General features: G+C 41.3%; 1 protein-coding gene across 1 annotated transcript in view; it reads right to left on the bottom strand.

Moving 5' to 3' along the window:
* Positions 1-24,140, bottom strand: part of ASCC1 (activating signal cointegrator 1 complex subunit 1) — a 97,485-nt gene that overhangs the window by 6,747 nt on the left and 66,598 nt on the right. The window contains exon 9 of the mRNA XM_080822446.1: positions 19,540-19,625. Within this exon, the coding sequence (XP_080678572.1) occupies positions 19,540-19,625 (86 nt within the window). The remainder of the gene's footprint in view (positions 1-19,539; positions 19,626-24,140) is intronic.

Raw genomic sequence — 24,140 nt, 5'->3', positions numbered from 1 at the left:
AAATAAAGATTGTTACTGGCCACCTGACTGGGCAAGCGTGTGTGCCTGGCATCCTGCTGTGGGCTCCACGTGACCTTCTGACTGCACCCTCAAAACCCCACGCAGCAGATACTAATTCTTAATTCCCATTGTACAGCTGAACCTGAAGTTTAAAAGGCTTAAGTGACTTGCCCACGGGTACACAGCAAATAAAGGGTGAGAAACTGAGATTCATAAAGCTGGAAAAGGAAAAGGAAAACAAAGCGGAGATTTAAACCCGGGAAGCCTACTGGAGTCTGGGCTCTTGAACCCCAGCACCCCCAGCCCCTTCCCACATCCTTGCTTAAGCCACAGGGAGGGCTCTCCGCCCAGCACCACCTTGAGACGGAGATGAACACATTCTTCCACTGCTCACTGCTACTTTCCCTGCCACCTCTTATCTGGGACCTGGTATAAGAATCAGATGGCTGGAAGAGTTTTACTTGAATCCCTGGTGAAAATGAACTCGAGGGGCTCTATTTAATTAGGTACCTGAAAAGGGAAAGAAGGAAAAAAAAAAAAGCTTAAACTACAAAAGAAAAAAGAAACTTGGTTGTGTTCTCTAGCCTAAAGTAGTTCATGAAGAGCAGAGCAGTCTATTGTTTGGGAAATAAAAGACCTAGCAGGAAAAATTTAAATTAAAAAAGAATCACGTCAAGGTATTTAAATCATGCTGAGTTTTTTCTCCTCACTGTTGTTTTATAACAATTCCCTTGGGAATTTTGAAACCTAAACCATTTTCTTTCTGAAAACATCTCTCTCCCTCTCTCTCTCTCTCTCACTCACACACACACACACACACACACACAGTCCTGTTGTGCTGGAAGCCAGCGTTTTTTTTTAAAAGCCTGCTGTAAAAGGAACATAACAATGAACAGCTACACAAAACTACAAATATTTGATAAAGAAATAAAATTAGAATTTAAAACTTCAAATATTTGGGGGGCACCTGGGTGGCTCAGTGGGTTAAGTCTCTGCCTTCAGCTCAGGTCATGGGCTCTGCTCAGCAGGGAGCCTGCTTCCCCCACCTCTCTCTCTGCCTGCCTCTCTACCTACTTGCAATCTCTGTCAAATAAATTAAATCTTTAAAAAAAAAAAAAGACTTCAAATATTTGGGATACTACGTGCAAGCAATAAGTACCAATTTGGACAATTTAAAAAGAAAATTTTAGGGGCACCTGGGTGGCTCAGTCATTAAGTGTCTGCCTTTGGCTCAGGTCATGATCCCAGGATTGATCCTTTGGTCCTGGGATCAAGCCCTGCATCAGGCTTCCTGCTCAGCTGGAAGCCTGCTTCTCCCTCTCCCACTCCTCATGCTTGTGTTCCCTCTCTCACTGTGTTTCTGTCAAATAAATAAATAAAATCTAAAAAAATGAATCATTTGGAAAAATAAATTTAAATCTAAGTAAGTATAAATATGATGTTTGAGGAGCACCGGGTGGCTCAGTCAGCTAGTGTCTGCCTTTGAGCAGGGTCCTGTGATCAAGCCCAGCATCAGGCTCCCTGCTTGCAGGGAACCTGCTCCTTCCTCTACTCCCTACTCATGCTCTGTCTCTCTCTCTCTCAAATAAATTAATAAAATATTTTTTTAAAGTATAAATAAGACGTTTGAAAATTGTTGTGCACACAGCGGCTGTCCTTTACTGAATACTCACAGTATCTTTAGAAATGGAATAAACTTTCCCTTTCACCAAGTAAAGAGAGAAATGTGGACCACCAAGATGAAGGTTTTGGTCTGTTAAAAATAAAATAAAAACAGGCCCCAAATGGAGTCCCCTGTGCTAAGCCCCACATCAGCAAACGCAGACTTAATACCTAACCTAATTGGAGTTTCAGCCTCTTCCAGGAATGTGACCTTTCACCAGTCAATCTGGAATTCCACAGTCAGCACCAGAGAGCTCATCTGCCTGAGAGACCCCTGTCCTCCCCTAAAGGAAGGTGACCTTGCCTGAAATAAACCACTTTCGACTGGAAACTTCCTTTTTCTGCCCTGTTCTTCCTATAAAAAAGCCTTTCATTTGGTACAGCTCCTTCGAGCTCCCTTCTATCTGCTAAGATGGGATGCTGCTGGATTCACGAATCATTAAATAAAATCAATCAGATCTTCAAATTTACTCAGTTGAATTTTGGTTTTTTAACAGGTCAAAACCAAGGCTTCTCTGCCAGAGAAGTACAAGAGAAAATCCAACCATCCTGCTGTCCCTGTTCACATGATCTGTGAAGTCTATCATTTCTTAGTTTGTTCATGTTTGTTTCCTAGGGAGAACACAGAGGGAATTATTGATTTCTAGTAATGTCGTGGTATACACTGAAAGAAAACAAATAGTGAGACTTAAGGGCTAACTGTGGTCATTTTTCCTTGCATTCATTTCAGACCTTCTACTTCTTCCTCCCAGGCACTGTGACACGACCATCGAAGACCAGAAATAACTCCATGTGTAATTAATCTCAGACATAGGTGGAAAGAGGGTGGAGAGGAGCCTTCTCCTATCTGTGACCTCAAGCCACGAAACCAAATGAATGGTCAGTCCTCAAGAGCATAATGACAAACCTGTTGGGGATCTCCGCCCATGTGGCTTCCCAAATGAGGTTTGTTCTCTTTCTTCCTAGACAAGGTAGTGGCCCCTCTCTCCAAAGATCTCTCCTTTATAAAAACCTAATTCTTATACTGGGAGGCCACAGCGAACTATCTGCTGCCCAACACGACTTCACCAGGAGGAAATTCATTTCAAACTCCAAAATAAAGATCCCAAGTATCGAAGTCCTGTGAAATGTACAATGATTCCTGGTATATTTGAGTTAAACTGACCTCAGAACATAAAGTAGTACAACTGAAAATAAGTACTGGTGTTCAGTTAATGCAAGTATTTGGCAGGATGTACCGGGTCCCATTTCTCCAGAGGAAGGGATGCTTCCTATCATTTTCATGTGTGGCACTCAGACTTTAGACCCAAGTAGAAGAAACAAGAGTATCAAGTGCATGATACTTTGAGATTTTCCCAGTGTTTTTCTTCTATAATCTGTTTTACCAAGTTCTATTTCTTACAATTACCCCCCAGGCTACAGATGAAAGTAACAGTAAATAACACTATTTTGTACTTAATAACAATGCTTACCCACCTACCTCCCTACCAGGGATGAGGATGAATGGAAGAGAGTCTGACAGGCACTCAGAGCTCTGTAGGAAGGCATTCCCAACATGAAGCCTTGCTGTGGTTAAATAACACCTTTCCTCTAAGGATCTAAAAGTATCTTACAAAGCTCATTAACCCTTCAAACAAACTGCTGTGACATACACCAGAGCTGAGCTTTATCATTTAAAAGAAAAGAACCAGACAGGCTAAGACCACTAACATCGTGATACAAATTTAGGAGATCCCAGGACCAGGCCCAGAACACAGGCCGGTAGAAGACCACATCCACGAGGCACTGTGTTACGTGTGTCACAATCTGAGTAACAGATCTGTGGCAGAGAATGCCAAGAGGGGAAGTTCCATTCTTGGGCCATGTATACGCAATCACTCTGCAAAGAAACTGTTCATGGGGTTCTATGGCCAAGAATGAAAAAGAAATAATGGGAAAAGCTATCCTCACAGCCCTTGGGAGATCCTGAGAAGCAACAAAACAAATAATGGCATATTTCAGAAGCGTTCTTCATGAACTTGGCCTCCATGCACAAGATGAAGACTTTGGGGCGTAGACAGAAAGTAATGGACATCAGACTAAAACTACAATAGGTTTGAACAATACCACAGCTCCACATACGTCACAGTACTAATCCCACTTAGAATTAAGATCACAAATCAGGGTTTTCTTTCCACAAGTAAGTTTTGTTTCAAAGTTTTGTTAAAATTCCCCTAACCTAAAAAAATTATTATGAATTTCTGCCAAGGTACCATGCATGCAATTCAAATTCTCAAGACTTTCTGTACCTTGCATGTTTCCTCTGGCTACGTGTGACATCACTTCTGAAAAGAGTAAATGTGGGAAATACGAAGACAAGAAGGGAAATGGAGATCCAACACATCCAGGGGTCAAAGAAGGCCTCCCATCTGCTCTTAAGATATTCACAAAGACTGTACTCCTATGGATTCTTTCTAACGATCGCAGAAGAACACAACTGAGCCTGTTCATACTAAGCCATATTCCTCTACACAAAGACAAAACACACACAACTTCGTCTGAAAACCAGAGACAGGAACTTCTTTTCTTTTGAGAGAGAGGTCAAGATTGTTCTTAGGGCAAACTAGACTTTAATGCTTTCCTGTCAATAACCCCAGAGCCACTCCTTCCCCAAAGTTCTCCATCTTTAAACAGGGACAATGCTTTACAAGCATGTGCTGTGCTGGAACAAGATAAATTTTAAGATGGAATTCTGAGCTCTGGGTATGATTGTCACTTATGGCTTATAACCATTAATTCCTCATCAGAGGAAGCAAAAAGCAGAGTTTCCTTTAAAGATAAAAAGACAGGGGCGCCTGGGTGGCTCAGTGGGTTAAGCCGCTGCCTTCGGCTCGGGTCGTGATCTCAGGGTCCTGGGATCGAGCCCCGCATCGGACTCTCTGCTCAGCGGGGAGCCTGCTCCCCTCTCCCTCTCTCTGCCTACCTCTCTGCCTACTTGTGATCTCTCTCTGTCAAATGAATAAAATCTTAAAAAAAAAAAAGATAAAAAGACAAAGGTTTCGTAGGAACTCTGACAGCTTCGAGTCTCTGCAGTCATCATCTGGTCTCACAGGGCTGTAGTAGTTTTAAAGACTGGCATAGGAACACTGCCTTCAGAATAAAGAAAGACTGGAACAGGAATACCTACTGCAGAATAAAAGCCAATGGGGCTGGCAGGTACTTCCTATCCTAGAATTGTCTCCAAATACAGCCCTAACTCTGCCCAAGATGCCACTTTTAATCTGAAACCTCAAGTTGCAGTGATCAAGTGGCGAGAGTGCCAATGATAATAGCTAATAAAAGCCAATAAAAAAAAGGACATAATGTACTTCCAGAAAGGTCTGGGGCACTGTGCCTCCAAGGAGCAAGGTAAAGGCCAGACTGGGGGAGGAGTAGCTCCTGACATCATCAGTTGCCTGCATCAGAGAAGCAGCAGGAAGATGCTCCGTGCATCTCCATGAAAGGTGGACCAAAAGCTTGCCTGTCCCCGGAGCACAAGTCCCATCTCCAGTGACTGCCACGGCACACGAACACTCTGAGGCTCCTTACACGGAATGGGGACGTGAACCTGAAAGTCCTTCAGTCATTCTGCTCTCCCAAAACCCCTGCCTGTCTTAACTGCAGTGAACAGGAGGCATGCTAACAGCATGACCTAAGGAGGCGCCAGGCACAAGCCAGACGAACAGAGCCGGGGGAATAAAGGCTTCAAAACTTCCCTCAGATAATCACTCCAGGCTGCACTTTTGGATGCTTGGCCTGAGCCTCACTGCTGACGTAAGGATTATCAAGTTTAGTTTAAGACTCTGCTGGTAAGGCCAAATGACCTATTAGAGAGTGAATTAAAACAGCTCCATACAAACAGGACGCCAGGCAGTTCTGCTGAGCACCTCAATACTCAAAATGCCAAGAGACTTCCCCTCCCTGCAGGGCTGCTTAATTTTTAAAAACAGCAAGAAAAAAATGAGGGGCGGAGGCAGGAGGAAGGAAGAGGGAAGAGGCTCCGCTGACAGGGTTGCTGAGCCTAGACCAAAGCTCGCAAACCGCAGCATGCTCTGCCCCGCTCCCCGGCAGCAGGGAGAACTCGCTGCAGAGATGGGCGCCTGGGAGCTGGGTTTGCCAACAAATTGGTTCTGGCGGAAGCCTCGCCTCCAGGCATGGTTATTACTGCTTCGGCAGGGCAAAACTGCCCCTGGTGGCTCCGGGCTAGCTGACACCTTCCAGTGCCCCCAATAGGGGCCTTTTCAGAACGAATGCAGAGACTCTTTCTGCAGATAAATCCTTTCCCTCAGAAGGCCCCTTCACGCTCAAATAGGTCAGCACTCTTGTATTTTCAGTCTGGTCGTCTTCCCTCAGGTATCATTCAGAACTGTCCCTCACACACAAGCAACAGAAGGTGTTGGATCTCGTATTATGTATCCGACAGGAAGCGCAAGTCAGCAGAAAGAAACCCCGGAAAGGGAGCACCGGGTACAGGAGCAGAGACAATTTCTTCTGGGCCTGGCGGTCTCTAGGCACGCGGCTTGAGGGAGGCTGGGCATAAAGGGGCTGACTACAGTGCCAAGCAACAAATTCAGAGAGAGAACAAAGCGAGAGGGGAGAGAACAAGGCCATTAGGCTCGGCCCAGCTCCATTCCAACTTTTCCTACATGAGAACAGCTTCCAGAAGTTAAAGAGCAAATCAGATGCCCGTTGGCAACATGTGACAGCGGCAAGAGTATCCACACATAGAGATAACAACTGTCCAAATAGTGGCTAAGGTGGTGACGGCTCCTGGGAGGATGGGAGAGACGGGGCTACCTGGGATCCTGGATTATCAACAAAGTCACCTGATTACAGACAGGAGATACTGTGTCCTCTGTCAGAACCCCAGGGAACCTGCCCCAGTAACACCACGGCAGCGTTACATATGAAGACACACACCTGGTTGTCTATAAGCCTCCTGTCTATAAGCCTCACATGGCCTCCTTCCCCTCTGCAAAGGGCTACAGGTCAAATAAGCAAAAGGCCTTGGAAGTGGGATGCGATTATCATCCCCCGCCACACCTCAGAGATTACAAAAACAAGACGCCTACAATTTAAGAAAGTGGTTTCAATGTTTTAATCTACAACTGAAAGAGTAAACTTTGAATTGGTGTTCTGGTTGATTTATACCCTGTGTTTTCACTTTTAATTTGTAATAACAATGCTCGCATTTGAGCACCAACTATAAAATTGTTTCATCACTGGGATAGAGGAAAGAGGACATTGCTTCTTAATTAGTCATCAGCTTAATAAGTTTCCTGGCATAAAGGACTTCACTCTTGTTTCTTTGATCTCATCACACCAATGTCCTCTAATAACACTTAGACGTTGTTGGCACCAAGCCACCCAATCAAACCTGGTTCCATTTGGTCTGGTCTCTAGATAACAGGCTGCTTTAAAGAAGACAGTGCCCTGTTCCCATCCCTGGGTACAGATTTATATTCGGCTCCTGGTTTGTCTACACTGTAGCCAAAAACACACAATAGAATATACATACACAATGAGCTATTATTCAGTCTTAAAAAGAAACAAAATCCTGATACGTGCTACGACACTGATGAATCTTGAAATAAGCCAGAAACAAAAGGACAAAATACTGTATGATTCCACTTATAGGACATACCTACAGTAGTCAAATTTGTAGAGCCAAAAATCAGATCAGTGGGTGCTAGGGGCTGAGGGGAGGAGAGAATTAGCAGTCACTACTTAATGGGTGCAGAGTTTCAATATGGGATGATAAAGAAGTTCTGGAGATGGACGCTGGCGATGGTTGGACAATAATGTGAACTTCACTTTAATGCCACTGAATTATACACTTAAAACCAGTTAAAATGGGAAATCTTATATTTTACCACAATTTCAAAAAAGCATAATGGACCCCAAATGAACCATAATCCAACTCACTTCATTTGTGAACTGTACCCCAAATGATATGACTGGATCCCCAGAAGTGACTACAAAAGAGAGATGAGTATTTCCCACAACTGTAACAGGCATTCTGTTCCGAGTTCACAGGAATGTAATCAGACAGACCAAAGACAACGAAGTATTTATTCTCCCTTCCCTAAATATGCCAAGACTCTAGTTTAGTGTTTTATGTGCAGTAGATAGTCAAGGAAATATGTATTTCCTGTAGTCACCGTCTTTGCCAAACCATGGCCTCTACGTTGTCGCTGTGCAGATTAGACCCTTCCAAAGCCATCATCCCCTGCCTCAGCCAAGACAACACATACACATATTCCAGAACCACCACAAAGATGAGTAACCAATAAACATAAATTCAAAAGAGAGTAAAGGGAGGGAAAAAAAAAACAAAAACATCGTGTATGAACAGATAGCAACAGGCCAGAGAAGGAGCATCATTCTGGAATGGATGTTGGCTCTGTCAAAACATCAGCCGAGTGCTCGTTTTCCAGTTTCAATTTAACGATGGTTTCACCTCGCTAACAGTCATGTCTTAGGTTGCCCTCATGAGTGTTTTAAGACTTCACTTTCCGGGCAAAGTGACACATAAAGCAAAAGCAGAGGAAAAGTTTTGGTAAAATACTAAAATAAATATGAATCTTCCTCCTGGCTCCCACCCCGACCGAAGAGCCTAAAATAAGACCCTATAAAACCACCCTGAAGCATTTCAAACTGCACTTTTTTTTTTAAGATTTTATTTATTTATTTGACAGACAGAGACCACAAGTAGGAAGAGAGGCAGGCAGAGAGAGAGGAAGGGAAGCAGGCTCCCCGCTGAGCAGAGAGCCCGATGCGGGGCTCGATCCCAGGACCCCGAGACCATGACCTGAGCCAAAGGCAAAGGCTTAACCCACTGAGCCATCCAGGCACCCCTCAAACTGCACTTTTATCTCTGATGCTTGAAAAAACTGCCCAATCACCTGCAGAAGTATTTTATGTCTTTTCATATATGGTATATTTATTACTAGCAAAATATGAAAAAGCCCCTAATGATTTCCTAAAATTTCCCATTGTCATGAGTTTTGTTTTTCAACCATCAAGAATGGAGGAGGAGCCATATTTTATTACTAACAGCAAAATAATAGTGGCCGCATTTTGACAAGAGGTCTTGTCCTAGGTTTGTTCTTAAACTCCACATTTTTCTGATATTCATGCTAATTATAAAATTTGCACAATTTATTTACAAGAGCAGTGTTCTTTATTTCTCATTCAATAATTTTTTTAAAGGTTTTTATTTATTTATTTGACAGAGATCACAAGTAGGCAGAGAGGCAGGTAGAGAGAGATAAGGGGAAACAGGCTCCCTCCTGAGCAGAGAGCCCAATGTGGGGCTCGATCCCAGGACCCTGAGATCATGACCTGAGCTGAAGGCAGAGCCTTAACCCAATGAGCCACCCAGGAGCCCCTCATTCAATAATTTTTATTAATATATTCTGTAATAGGGCATAAATGAAATGGCAAAAGAAATCATTGTTCATCTTTCAAGTTAATGAATGTGTACCACAGAGAAACATAAAATTAGCCTTGGCTATATTCTGAAATAAAAGGAGGTTAAGTGTAAATTCAAGTTCATTATGATCCATATCAGCTGAATCTTGCTATGTGGAGTATTAAAGTTGCAATCAAATTTAATTGAAAAATGAACTTCACTTATTAACAGAGGATTGTGAGTTATGAGCTACAGATATATTTAATGTGGGGCTTTTTCTTGAATTTAGTAAACTCATTTAAAAAAAGAAATAGGGCACCTGGGTGGCTCAGTGGGTTAAGCCGCTGCCTTCGGCTCAGGTCATGGTCTCAGGGTCCTGGGATCGAGTCCCGCATCGGGCTCTCTGCTCAGCAGGGAGCCTGCTTCCCCCCCTCCCCCTCAGCCTGCCTCTGTCTACTTGTGATCTCTCTCTCTGTCAAATAAATAAAATCTTAAAAAAATAATAAAAAAATAAAAATAATAAAAATAAAAAAATAAATAAACAGGGGCACCTGGGTGGCTCAGTTGATTAAGTGTCTGCCTTTGGCTCAGGTCATGGGTCCTGGAGTGGAGCCCTTCCTGGGGTTCCCTGCTCAGTGGGGAGTCTGCTTCACCCTCTGCCCCTACGCCCGACTCGTGCTCTCTCTCAAATAAATAAGATCTTTAAAAATAAAAATAAATAAAAATTTGCTAGAAAAGAGTCAAGTAAATAGCAATTCAATAAGATTGACTGTTAACTAAATATTTATGACATAACTAGTATATCTTGAGGGTCTATTAAATACGAGCATCATAGCTAATCATAAAGTTCTGTTGGGGGATGCCTGGATTGATCAGTCGGTTGGGCGGTTGCCTTTGGCACAGGTCATGATCCTGGGGTCCTGGGATCAAGTCCCACTTTGGGCTTCTTGCTCAGCGGGGAGCCTGCTTCTCTCTCTGCCTCTGCCTGCCACTCTGCCTATTTGTATTCTCTCCTTCTCTCTCTGACAAATGAATAAATAAAATCTTAAAAAAAAAATAAAGCTGTGTTGGGTGAAATAAAAGAAAACTAAACCGAACTCTAACCATTTAGGTGTCAGCAGACTTTTCCCATAAAGGGCGAGGTGTCCATGTGGTGTCTGTCACAACTTCTCAACCCTGGCACTGTAGCACCAAAGCAGGCAGACGTGCATAGCCAAATGAGGGCGGCTGTGTTCCAATAAAACCTTATCTATGGACTGTGGCATTTGAATTTTGCATGTCCTAAAGTATGACTCTTCTTTTGATTATTTTTTTCCAACCATTAAAAACCTTCATAGTTTGCAGGCCATATGCCAGGTAGGGCAGGACATAGCCAGCCCTCAGACTACAGCTTGCGGGCCCCTGCTCTAAGAGTTTACAATCTCAAGTACAGGGTTAAAAACCACCCCCCTTGGCAAACAGAAAATCTTTTTCTTCTCCTCCTCCCAAATCTGATTTCTGTAAAAGGCAGTTTTAGTCAGTCAATCCGGAAAAGCTAGCTGAGTGTTTGCTGGGTGCAAAAACATTGCTAAACACTGGGGAGCACACTACAGGTCTCTGCACCATCAAGGTGAGGAGAGAAGGGAAGAGTGCCATTGCCTGGGATGGGCCTTACCAATACAGACAGAGGTACTATCTGTATTTGAAGAGTAGAATTTTGCATATAACAAGATTGCAGTAAAAGAGAAACAGAGAGATGGGGACAAAACCTTAAAAAGTAGCCCTACATGGCAGTGAAATAAAAAGAAAAATAATAAGTAGATTTAGTGGCAAGGAAAAAACCAGGAGAGCCAACAGCCACTGAAGCCAAGAGAAGAGAACATTTGAAGGAGAAAAGGGCTTAATACTCTCAGTGTGGTTACTGGGGAAAAAGTAAAAGTAGGTCAAGGTACTAAACAAACAGGGGCCACTGGTGACCTTTTACAGTGTTGTTTCAGTTCAACAATAGAGGTGAGAGCTAGGTTGCAGGGAATTAAATGGGGAATAGCTTGAAAAGGATGACAGCAAGAAGAATGGCTTTTTAGAGAAATAAACTCTCATTTCTTCAAACAACAAACATTCTAATGAAAGATGCTGGCTACTTTCCTAGTAGCTTACTCCAATATGAAACATTCTAATTAGAAAATTGCTCCTTAAACTTTTATACCCTTTGAAATCAAATGGCCCAATTTTTACGGTAAGATCAACAATTAATAAAAGCTGCATCTATCTTAAACACTGAAACAAAACATAGCCAAGACTTCAATAAACTCTTCTGGAAGGAAGTTATCAAAAAATACGTGTATAGGGGTGCCTGGGTGGCTCAGTGGGTTAAAGCCTCTGCCTTCGGCTCAGGTCCTGATCCCGGGGTCCTGGGATCGAGCCCTGCATCGGGCTCTCTGCTCGGTAGGGAGCCTGCTTCCTCCCCTCTCTCTCTCTCTGCCTGCCTCTCTGTCTACTTGTGATCTCTGTCTGTCAAATAAATAAATAAAATCTTAAAAAAAAATAAATAAAAAATATGTATATACACAACAAATGACTAGTGTCCTATCCCCCTCCTAAGTGCACGTCTGTTTTTCCTTCTTTTAGAAAATTTCATTTTGACAGTTTCAGACTTACAGTGAAGTTATAAGAATAGTAAAAAGAATTCCTGGATAACTTCTATCCTTCTTTTTTGTTTAAAAGTAGGTTTACCGTCTACTTTAAGAAACACATTATTTAGCTGAATTTCCTGTTTTCTTTTTTGTTCTTTCTAATGAATTGGAGAACAAATTTCAACCATTCAGTTTGGTTTTTTCCTTAAGATTTTTATTTATTTAGGGGCGCCTGGGTGGCTCAGTTAAGCATCTGATTTCAGCTCAGGTCATGATCCCAGGGACCTGGGATTGAGCCCCACATAGGGCTCCCTGCTCAGTGGGGAGTCTCGACTGTCCTTCTCCCACTGCCCCTAATCCTGTCCCTCTCTTAGTCTCATGCACGCACACTCTCTCTAATAAATAAAATCTTTTAAAAAAAAAAAGATTTTTATTTTATTTGAGAGTGAGAGCAAGAGAGATCACGGGGGGGGGGGCGCCTGGGTGGCTCAGTGGGTTAAGGCCTCTGCCTTTGGCTCGGGTCGTGGTCCCAGGGTCCTGGGATTGAGCCCCGCATGGGGCTCTCTGCTCAGCAGAGAGCCTGCTTCCTCCTCTGTCTCTCTGCCTACTTGTGATCTCTGTCTGTCCAATAAATTAAAAAAAAAAAATTAAAAAAAAAAAAAAAGAGAGAGAGAGATCACAGGGGGAGAGGGAGCCTGATGTGGGGGCTTGATGCCAGGACCCTGAGATCATGACCTGAGGCAGATGCTAACCGACTGAGCCATCCAGGTGCCCCAATTCAGTTTAAAAAGTGCTGGGGGCTAAGTAGTTTCATTAAGTTGTCTGTGATACAGTCACAAGCTGTAGGGAAGAAAAATCTAATATAAGCTCACTTCCTAGAACGCCTATGCTCCTTTATCAGTGAGCTGAGGTCTTTCATCGGCTCTGCCTTATTCTCTCTCCTCTCCTTCTGGGACTGACTAAACGCAGGTTAGTTAGATATTCTCACTCTGTCCTTTAGGTCTCTTACTCTCTCAGCTCCAATTTTTGCCTTTTCCTCTGTTCATGCAACATTCTGGATGATTTCTTCTGACCTAACTTCCAGCCCACTCCGTCTCTTTAGCTATGTCTACTTTGCTGCTAAACCCATCCACTGAGCTCCTCATTTCAGTTACTGCATTTTATAGTTCAAGCATTTCGATCTGGTTTTTAAAACTACCATGTAACTGCAATGTTACAATGCTTTTGTAACAGTTCCCAATTACCTGGTAACAATTTGAAGCTTGGCTTTTAATTTCTCTGAACACACTAAACATAGCTGTTTTCAGCCTGAGTCTCATGACTCCAGTATCTTGTGTCTTTGAGTTTGAGATGTCTGCTTATGGGGAGCGGTCTCTTACAGGCCTGGCCGTCTCTGTGTACTGGCCACGTTGGGGAGAAAGTTCCTTGGAGGAATATTATTAGGCAGAGAGTGATGAAACTATCTCCTGGAGAGGATTTTTCTTTGCAACTGCCGGGTGGCTCAGTGCACTCCCAAACCAGAGCCTCCTTCATTCAAATTCAAGAACTCATTCTCTCTCTACTTCTCCTTTGAGAATCTTTTTGTTTTTTCACCTGTAATTCTCCTTTGAGAATCTTTTTCTCCTCCGCTTGGAATCTTAACAGTTAATTTTTACACTGCTTAAGGATCCTCTTTCTCATATTTTTCCCTTATATTTTCCATGTCTTCACCTTTGCCAGAGACCTTAACTTTATCTTCCAATCCTTAATTGAATATATGTACATTTGAGTAAATATATATATATATGTATGTAATTTCCATGGAGTCTCTTATTCTCCAATTGACCTTTTCCACAACATCTTAACTTGATAAGCGAAAATCCTCAGAAAGTTCTATGTTCGATCCTCTAACACATTTCTTACTTCACATGATTATCAAGAATAATGTGACTGCTTTTGTTATGGAGAAAAGCTATTATAAAATACTAGTATGTCCAAGGGAACTGAATTTGGTAAGTGTCAATAGTGTCAATGTGTATAAATAGCTTAGAGAGGAAGTGACATCTGTTTACTGATTTTACATCAAGATTAGAATTTCACATCACAGAAAAAAAAAAATTTCAAGTCACAGAAATATCAGGCAGTAAAAATGACACCATAGCTATGGCGGTAAGGAGAGACAATAATTTTATTCTACATTCTATTTGCTGTTGTTTATTCTGATATAACAGTGCAATGGAACACTTAGTGATAGACTTTCAAAGAAAGCCTTTCTGAAAGAGTTGAGTTTTTGGGGGGGGGGGGAGAATTCTAAAGAGCCATGTAACCAAGAAGTAATTTTCAATAACAATATATAATACAGCTGAAAATTGAATTGGATAATGGATAACAAAAGACACAATGTTTTCTTCCTTAGTGATAATATAGTTTCTGGGGTGACTGGGTGGATCAGGTGGTTGAGCATCCAACTCTTGATTTCGGCTCAGGTGAAATGAAATGAAATCATCACCTTGATGATCTCAAGGTGGTGAGACTGAGCCCTCAGCGGGGAATCTGCTGGAGATTCTCTTTCTCCCTCTCCTCTGCCCCTCCCCCACTCTTGTGTGAGCATGCTGGAGAGCTAAGATCAATAAAAAATTTTTTAAAAGAAGAAATAATATAGTTTCTAAATGCCAGTCTCTTTTTGTAGTCATTAATGTCTGGGTTTTTTTTTAGGTAGGCTCCACACCCAGTGGGTCGGGGGTTCGAATGCACGACCGCAAAATCAAGAGTCCCACGCTCTACTGACTGAAACAGCCAGGTGCTCTTAATATCTTTTTTAAATAAAATTACTGAGGCGCCTGGGTGGCTCAGTGGGTTAAAGCCTCTGCTTTCAGCTCAGGTCATGATCCCAGGGTTCTGGGATCGAGCCCCGCATCTGGCTCTCTGCTTGGCTGGGAACCTGCTTCCCTTCCTCTCTCTGCCTGTCTCTCTGCCTACTTGTGATCTTTGTCTGTCAAATAAATAAATAAAATTAAAAAAAAAAAGAAAAATGAAGTTTAAAAAATAAATAAATAAATAAATAAAATTACTATATAGCTCTCAATCTCCCTTCTCTTCCCTAGAAAACAACAAAAATGAATTCAGCTGTTCAATACTCTTCTAATACTGTGAAACAAAAGTAACCATTCAAAACAAGCATCTTTACTGGTGTCTGAAGAATTTAATTGTGACTTTGCTACCTTAGGACCAACTGGAATTGGCCAGGGAGGGACATGGGAGGTATGTTCTCCTTTTTGACCTTGGTAGTAGTTACACTGTTCACTTCATGATTATTTGTTAAACTGTGTGTGTGTGTGTGTGTGTTTCATGTACTTTTCTATGTATATGTTTCATCAAAAAAGATAAAATAGTACATATTTTTTAAATAGCTTCCTTAAGCAAATTAAATAAAGATCTCATTTAAATTTACTTATTCGACCTGTCCTTTTGTAAAGATGTTAAGGGGCAGGGATAGAACAAAAGCAAAAATGAATGAAATTTTTGAGTTACTGTCATTTACAACTTTCAAGAAAAGTCTCAATGTGGCTAGGTAGATTAAAACCTATTTCCAGGGGCACCTGGGTGGCTCAGTGGGTTAAAGCCTCTGCCTTTGGCTAGGGTCATGATCCCAGGGTCCTGGAATCAAGCCCTACATCGGGCTCTCTGCTCAGCGGGGAGCCTATTTCCCCCTCTGTCTCTGCCTGCCTCTCTGCCTACTTGTGATCTCTGTCTGTCAAATAAATAAATAAAATCTTAGAAAAAAATAAAACCTATTTCCAAGTAAAATATTAAAAATTAATACAGTTTAGGGAGCCTGGGTGGCTCAGTCGGTTAAGAATTGGACTCTTGGTTTCAGCTCAGGGCATGATCTTAGGGTGCTGGGATCAGCCTACACTGGGGCTCCATACTTAGCAGGGAGTTGGCTTCCACTGTCCCTCTCCCTCTGCCCCTCCGCCCCCCAAAATGAATAAATAAATCTTAAAAAAAAAAAAAAAACTTAATACCATTCCCTCTTTCTCTAAATTTAAAGATTCCTATATATAAAGTGGAAAAGGCACAAATCCATCTCCTTTTTACTTAGTTTATATTTTCCAGGATTTTTAGGTGTCTAAAGAAATGGCACTTTCTTTCTTTCTTTTTAAGAATGTATTTATTTATTTGACAGAGAGAGAGATCACAAGTAGGCAGAGAGGCAGGCAGAGAGAAAGGGAAAAGAAGGCTCCCTACTAAGGAGAGAGCCTGACATGGGGCTCGATCCCAGGACCCTGAGATCATGACCTGAGCCAAAGGCAGTGGCTTAACCCCCTGAGCCATCCAGGTGCTCAAGAAATGGCACTTTCATGGTGGCCTTTGATTCTGGACCGAGAGCACTTTCTTTCTATTCCTTCCCAAATACATCACCTGTGCCTTTGTTTGCACGACACCACCTCCTCTGGTGAGCACAAGCTCAGGCTCGGATATCTCCTCTTCACTCTACAGTTAGATGCCATGCTTTCGAACAGGTAAGACCGTACCCCTGTTCCATGTGCTGCAGCACAGTTCTGGCAGAGTGATTTTACGGCTTAAGGCCAGCTCAGAGGCCCCCCAAACAGACCGCCACTAAGACCACTTCTCTCTGCGAAGCTGGCAGTCACTGGCGGTCTGCTTGCAAGGGGGCAGTTATCTCTGGCAGTATGTCTCTAGGTCAGCGTGGTTTCTCCAATCACAAGTTTATAACTGCCTCAGGGATGAACAAACAACATCTTTGTTCTTATCTCTTAGATCAGAAACAGAAACTCTCTGAGTGGTGACTACCCTCTGAGTTTGGCCTAGGTCTTCTTCCCTTGTACATTCTCCTTTCAGAGCTGTCAGGCTTCCCTCACAACCCACCGTAACTAAATAGGTTCCTTTTCTGTTTCAAAAAACACAGTACAGTGGTTCTTTAGTTGTCAGTTCTTCCAAAGTCCTTCTTAAGGTAAGAACATTCTTATTTTAGCTAGGAATAACCCAATGCTGGTCTATTACTACGGTAACAACTCTCGAAAGGGCCATACAAAAGAAAAATGTGGCTTCTACTTCCCAAAGTCATTAAAGACTTTTTCTCTTTCTTATTAAGGCACCCAGAACACATAATATTACACCAAGCCAAAAGGACCAATTCTCTTCATGGAGTAGAATAGCAATTGGCCGTTACTTATTAAATTCTTACAGCAATGAGCAATGACTTGCTTTCTCGTTTTGTTTCTCTTTGAATAGTAGATGAAGTTGATTTTTTTCCAAGGCTGCTTCTCATCACCAGCATTCCTGATCCTTGACCTATGCAGCTGTTAATATGCTACACACATACGCTCGGGCCCCTGAACAGCCAGTGCAGTTAACCTTTCAGTTTTCTCCAAGTCAGTTCCTATCTTGTTAGTGAAACTGATGTTTTTTCCTTCTAAACATAATAATCTTATCTGGCATAAAACCATATATAATTCATTGGTTTTTATGAATCTTTTTCTCCCCAGGGGTTTCTGGGCCTGTGGGTTCTCATGTTCTGAGAGAGGCATGTTCATTCATGGTAATTCCAAAAAGTGGGCTACTATAGCTACTTCACAAACACAATTATTACCTCTTGTGCATTTGGGCATAGGTAATTGAGGGAGGCCACGTTTTACTTTTATTCTCAAAGTGAATTCCTTTGACTGAATATAGGTGAAAGATTATATTTTCTGCAGCTAATGACTAAAAAGTAAAATGTTGGACACTGAATCAAAGGACACTTTATTCTTACTATCTGTGTTCAAAGGGACTTCTCCATATTCATAATTCACCCCCATCGTTCTGTACTGTAATTGCCTATTAACCGTCTGTGTGCCTCAAAGACAGGAAGCCCCTAGAAGGCAGGGACTGCATCATAATGGCTGTTTTTATCTGCAGGGCACATGGTCTGGCAGATGGTACACCCTCGTAAGTATTTCTGTTGATGTGTTAGTACTGCATTCAATTCAAAGTCTAATTCTTAATTAGCCACGATTTTAGACTAACTGGCACACACCATTGCCCCAACATTTATGGAATGACTTCTAATCAGATTTCATCACAGTTCAAACGGGTATGCCCAACTTCAAATACCTAATGATCTCTACCTTATGGGAGGCAGCAGAAACAATGCTAACCCTGTGATTTGAATCTTTCTGTTAACTCAGACTTGGCTACTAACTAGCTGTGACCTTCGTCAAGTTGCTTTAACCACACTGGATCTTGTGGATTAAATGGTCTCAAGTCCCTGGCTGAGCCCAGCTCTTAAAACTCCCAGGAGGCATGAACCAGTAAGGGTACTACCAACATAGCAAGCCCTTGTTAACACTAGAGGGAGCTACATCCATGTCACCACTGGGGTGGTGAGGAAGACTTAGAGGCAAAGCATCTTTAAATTGGAAGACTGGCTCTCCATCCACGGCACATGCTCTCTGCCATTACCTCCCTCTTCCAGAGGGCACAGCACCCCGCACTTGACTTTCATCCGCACACCTCTGGAGCTGTAATTCTAATTCCAAAAGAATCAAGTTGGCTTGAGTCATTTCTACAGATTTCTTTCCCTGTTCGGTCTACTTTCTTTCTTAATCAAACTAACAACAACAACAAAAAAGCAAAGTGATTAATGCTATTATTGGAAAAGCCCCAGGAAATGAGATGTCGGAGGAAAAAGAATCATATCACACAGAAGCTGGGGCCTGGGAAAATCAGTAAACTACAGCTGAATTAATTAGCAGCTTGCCACTCAAACCAAAGCTACCACAGTTACTCTGACAACAAGAAAACCACTCAAAAAAGAGGAAAGGTATCAAGGAAAAGAAGAAATTGACATAGCTCTGCAGGGTAGGAGCCTGAATGCCTGCCTAAGAGGGAATCTGGTCACTGCAATGTCAGGCTCTGCAGTAAGAACTTTGCAACTGCTGAAGTGATGTTACCAATTAAAGGTAATGGGGTCACACTAGGCATTTGGCAAGAAAAGTGCCCAGTACCCAGATAAGGCAATAGAGAATGAGGGGGGAAGGAAAAAGAAAAAGGATTTTTAAAGCTAAAGATTATTCTGAAGTTATATACACACACTCTCCTCCCAACTCCCAAAAATGTATGGCCTTGAAAATGTATGACCTAAATCATTACAGAACAAATGAAATGAAGAATCCAAAACCTCTCCATTGTATCAACTTCTGTTTCCGTTTGCCCAGAGGCACAATGACATGCTAACCTGACAGAAACGGCATAAACTGTGGTTGTTACAGAATGTGGTCTGTACGAGAAAGATAAATGCCACCCTGAAGAACCCTTTTTATGGAAATTTCATAGGTTAATTTAACACTCAAGAAGCAAAGCCTCAACAGTCAGAGACCACCTACTTTTCAGAACATGGGCTATTCCTGAATGAAAACAAATTACAAAACAACTTTAGAGAGGGACTGTAGGTGAAAAGTCTACTAGAACAAAATAAATAATTCTTTTTAACTTAAAAAAAATGCAGACCCAGTCCTACAGAGGTAAAATAGAGAGTAAAACTCCCTAGGTTAAAATCAACGTATTCCTATGAGTTCAAGTAGTCAGGGTTCTAAAAGACATCACAGCCTCAGCAGATTCAAAAAGATTTCTTTTCCTTTAGGACATTAATATATACACACACACACACACACACACACGTGTGTGTGTGTGTGTGTGTGTGTGTGTATTTTTTTTTGCCAGACCTTTGAATCAACGATCCTCATGAGAAGCATGAGAAAAATATACTTTACTGTTAAAAGGAGAACGACTTGTTTTCTGCTCTTAGGACACATGCCAAAGGATTTATAATTCACCCTGTTATGTACTGACCTTTAAAATGTTTCGCCCATCAAATGATTCTCTTTCCTTGAAGATGTATTTGCCATCAGCTGTATAGAGATTGTACCTGCCTTCAGCTGTAAATATTTCAAAGATAATGTTAGAAGAGATGCTTGGGTTATTTACATTTGTTTTCTTTTGGGTTTCTATAGGTACAACAAGCAAAATCCTCATGTACTACCAGGATCGTGGCATAATAGGAGGGAAAAACATCAGTCTGAGTCAAGAGGCCTGGCGTCCACTCTCAGTGTGGTCATTAATTCAGTATATATTTATTCATTCAACACTGTCCAAGTACTCAAGGTATGTTACCTATGTAATTAACCATATTCTTTTTTTTAAAGTATAGTGGAACATACAATGTTATATTAATTTCAGGTGTACAACATAGTGATTTGATAATTCTATACATTACGCACTGTAGCCACCATCTGCCACGCACCATCTGTCATGCAATGTTATTACAATACTACTGGCTGTATCCCCTATGCTGTACTTTACAGCTCTGTAACTTATTTATTTTATAATTGGAAATTTGTACCTCTTAATCCCCTTTACCTATTTTGCCAACCCCAACCCCACGTCCCCTCTGGAAACCACCAGTTTGTTCTCTATATTTATGAATGAGCTTCTGTTTGTTTTTTAGATTCTACATGGAAGCAAAGGGGTGCCTAGGTGGCTCAGTCAGTTAAGCCTTTGGTTCAGGTCATGATCTCAGGGTCCTGGAATCAAGCCCCAGGTCTGGCTCTCTGCCCAGCAGGGAGTCTGCTTCTCTTCCTCCTTTCCCTCTATGCACTCTCTCTCTCTAATAATAAACAAATACACTTTAAAAAAATGTATAGATACATTTTTATAGATACAATCATTTGGTATTTGTCTTTCTCTGTCTGACTATTTCACTCTGCATAATATGCTCTTAGTCCATCCATGTTGTCACAAGTGGCAAAGTTCATTCTTTTTTATGGCTGAGTTGTAGTCCATTGTGTATGTATACACATGTACACACACCCCCACACACATCTTCTTTACCCATTCATCAGAAAGACAAAAAATAACAAGTGTTGGCAAGGACACAGAGAAAAAGGAACCCTCATGCTATGTTGGTGGGAACGCAAACTGGAGCAACAGTATGGAGGTTCCTTAAAGAAAAGTAAAATAGAAATACCACATAATCCTGTAATTCCACTTCTGTTTTCAAAGAAAATGGAAACACTAATTCCAAAAGATATATGTACCCCTATGTTTATTGCAACAGTATTTACAATAGCCAAGATATGGAAGCAACCTAAGTGTCCATCGATAGATGAATGGATAAAGAAGATGTGGGGGGTATGTTTGTGCATGTAAAATGAGCCATATTATTAGGTAAATTACGTCTCCTCCATGGACTTCAGTTCACTTACGCAGTTCCAGGTTAAGACTAGGTGATCTCCAAAGGTTCCCTGCGGTCTAAAAACCCAAGATTTTGTATAAGCTACACACATTTTTAAATATGTAAAAATATTTAAAAATTCACACATTTGGTAGTCAAAAATGCTGGCAACATTAATTTGGGTTGCAACCAAAATTAAGTGGGCCGGTTTAAGGACTCCCCCAAAATGAGAGAGCCCCTTTCAGTTGCAATCAAAGGTGTCTTAACAGACATTCTACACAGAAATGCAGTGAATCTATGACCTTGTGTTAACTCAGCTTGCTAATCCCAAAAGACATCCTTAAAGTATAGCAGGAAAAAGGATTTCAAACGAAAGGGATGGCAGGTAAGAAAGAGTGAAACACCATATTCTATGTCCTTTTCAAGTAAAAATTCAACCAGGGAAGAATCTAAGGTACAGAAAATTCAAAGCGCCCTTAAGAATTATTTAACCCTCAGAATATTTTCTAAAACATCAACCCCTTTCCTGCCCACCAAGAGACCCTCAAAAATATCTGTACTTCCAATTCCGGAATATGCTCTTTTATTATATATAGATATGGAGACTACCAAGTCAGAATTGGTAAAATATGTCCAGGTCGGTAACTCCTTGAGCATAACATATGTTAACTAGTCCACCGGAATTACACTTTGGTAACTTCTAATGAAAAAGTATTCTCTTAATCAAAGATCCCAAAACCATGTATATTTCCCAAATTAAAAACCGGTCCCTGCTAAGAGGAGATGTGAAACTTTAAAGATATATTTATTTAATTTAGAGAGACAGAGAGAACATGCACAGGCATGTGCCTCTGGGGCAGAGGGGCAGAGGGAGAGGGAGAGAGAATCCCAAGCAGACTCCACACTGAGCACAGAGTCCCAAGTGGGGCGTGATCTCATGACCCTGAGATCAGGAGCTGAACAGAAACCAAGAGTCGGACGCTCAACTGACTGCACCACCCACATGCTGGTGCCCCAAAAAGTGACGTGAAACTTTAAATTCATACTAAGCAAATATCAATTACAAAGCAGTAATGAGGAGCGCCTGGGTGGCTTGGTCAGTTAAGTGTCCAACCCTTGATCTCAGCTCAGGTCTTGATCTCAGGGTCCTGAGTTCAAGCCCCGTGTTGGAGCCTACGTAAAAAAAAAAGAAAAAGAAAAAAAAACAGTAATGATATCTGAAGATTGAAATGGGTTTTGGGGGGTAGGGGGCGTGGAGGGAGAGAGAATCTCAGGTACCCTCCATGCCCAATGCAGGGCCCCATGGGGAGGCTCAATCTCACAATCCTTAGATCATGACCTGAGCCAAAATTAAGAGTTGGATGCTTAACCAACTGAACCACCCAGGCACCCCTGAATTATGTATTTTAAATGAGTGAATCACACAGTATGTGAATTATATCTCAATAAAGGTGTTACATTCAAACTATCTCTAGTAGGAAAGGATAACTAGACTGTGAACTAGAATGTTTTCTTACACGGAGCTCTAGTGCTAACTGAATATAAATCTGGACCCACACAATTTAGTAGATACAGATTCCTTTATAATTCAACTCTTTTATGTCAAAATGTGGTTAATAAGGGAGTATGGTAAGAGTTCTAAAGCAAGATTTAAGGACTAGGGCATTTTCAGAATGTATTGCTGATAGCATTAAATGTCTAATAAAATACTGTCTATACCTGCACTGTCCAAATTAGTAGCCTCTAGTCACATGTGATTATTTAAATTTAAATAATTTAAATTAATTAAAATGAAAAGTTCACTTTCTCAGCCTCGTAGCAACCTCTAAGTGCTCAATAACTACATGTGGATAGTGGCTACCGTACTGGACATCATAGGTAGAGAATATTTATATCATCACAGGGAGTTCTACTGGATGATACTGGATACGATATGTCTTCTGAACCAAAGAATTGAGAGTATATTCTAGAGTTCTAGAACTATGTCTTTACATAGATATGTTAAAAAGTACATCATCTCAGAGGATCTGACTATGCTTCCAAACTTAAAACTGACCACCCAGAACAAAATAAATACCACAGACTCCTTTAAATGTTCCCAGTGGACAAGATACCTATAAATGTATATGTATATACAAGCATACATAAATATACATATATATATACATATATATATATAAATGTGAAATATTCCAGAAAATATATTTTCCAAAATTCCAAATATTCTTCTGCAATACTACTACCCAAATGCAAAAAAAATAAAAAAAGAAAGTATTGCATCAGAACAAGTATAGAGTTTTGGATTCTATTAAGTACCCAAACAACAGTCTATAGGCTTTGACTGAGTCATTTGAACCAAATTTGATCTCAGTTCTCCTGAAGGTAAAATAGTGATTTATTTAGAAAAATCTTAAATAAAATATAATCTAACATCACAAAACATTAACACTATAACTACAATGTGGACAACTACATATCTCTTAGTCCTACAATGGCTCTAACCAAATGGGGTTAATATTAAGTGACTTCCAGTTGGGATCTTTGGTACATGTCTGAGAGAAAGAAAAAGATGTACAGCTGACTCTTGAACAATGGGGATTAGGGGCACCAACCCCCATGCAGTTGAAGTTCGTGTATAACTTTGACTCCCCTAAAACCAAACTACTGTTGGCCAAAACCCTTACTGATGATACCACCAGTCAATTAATACATATTTTGTACATTATATGTATTATATACTGCATCCTTACAATAAAGTAAACAAGAAAAAAGAAAATATTTTTTGCCTGACTTTATTAATTTGAGAGAGTGAGAGTGAGAGAGAGCACGAGAAGGGGGAGGTCAGACTCCCTGCTGAGTGGGGAGCTCAATGTGGGGCTCAATCCCGGGACTCAGGAATCATGACCTGAGCCAAAGGCAGATGTTTAACTGACAGCCATCCAGGTGTGCCAAGAAAAAAGAAAATTGTAAGAAACAGGGGCGCCTGGGTGGCTCAGTGGGTTAAAGCCTCTGCCTTTGGCTCAGGTCCTGGGATCGAGCCTCGCATCCATTGGGCTCTCTGCTCAGTAGGGGGCCTGCTTCCCTTCCTCTCTCTCTGCCTGCCTCTCTGCCTACTTGTGATCTCTGTCTGTCAAATAAATAAATTAAGTCTTTAAAAAAAATTGTAAGGAACAGAAAATATGTTTATAGTACTATGCTGGAGTTACTGAAAGAATTCCTT

The sequence above is a fragment of the Martes martes genome (assembly GCF_963455335.1).
Source record: "Martes martes genome assembly, chromosome: 14".
Lineage (NCBI taxonomy): Eukaryota > Metazoa > Chordata > Mammalia > Carnivora > Mustelidae > Martes > Martes martes.
Note: the sequence above shows the minus strand (reverse complement) of the source record. Positions and strands in the feature narration are given on the sequence as shown.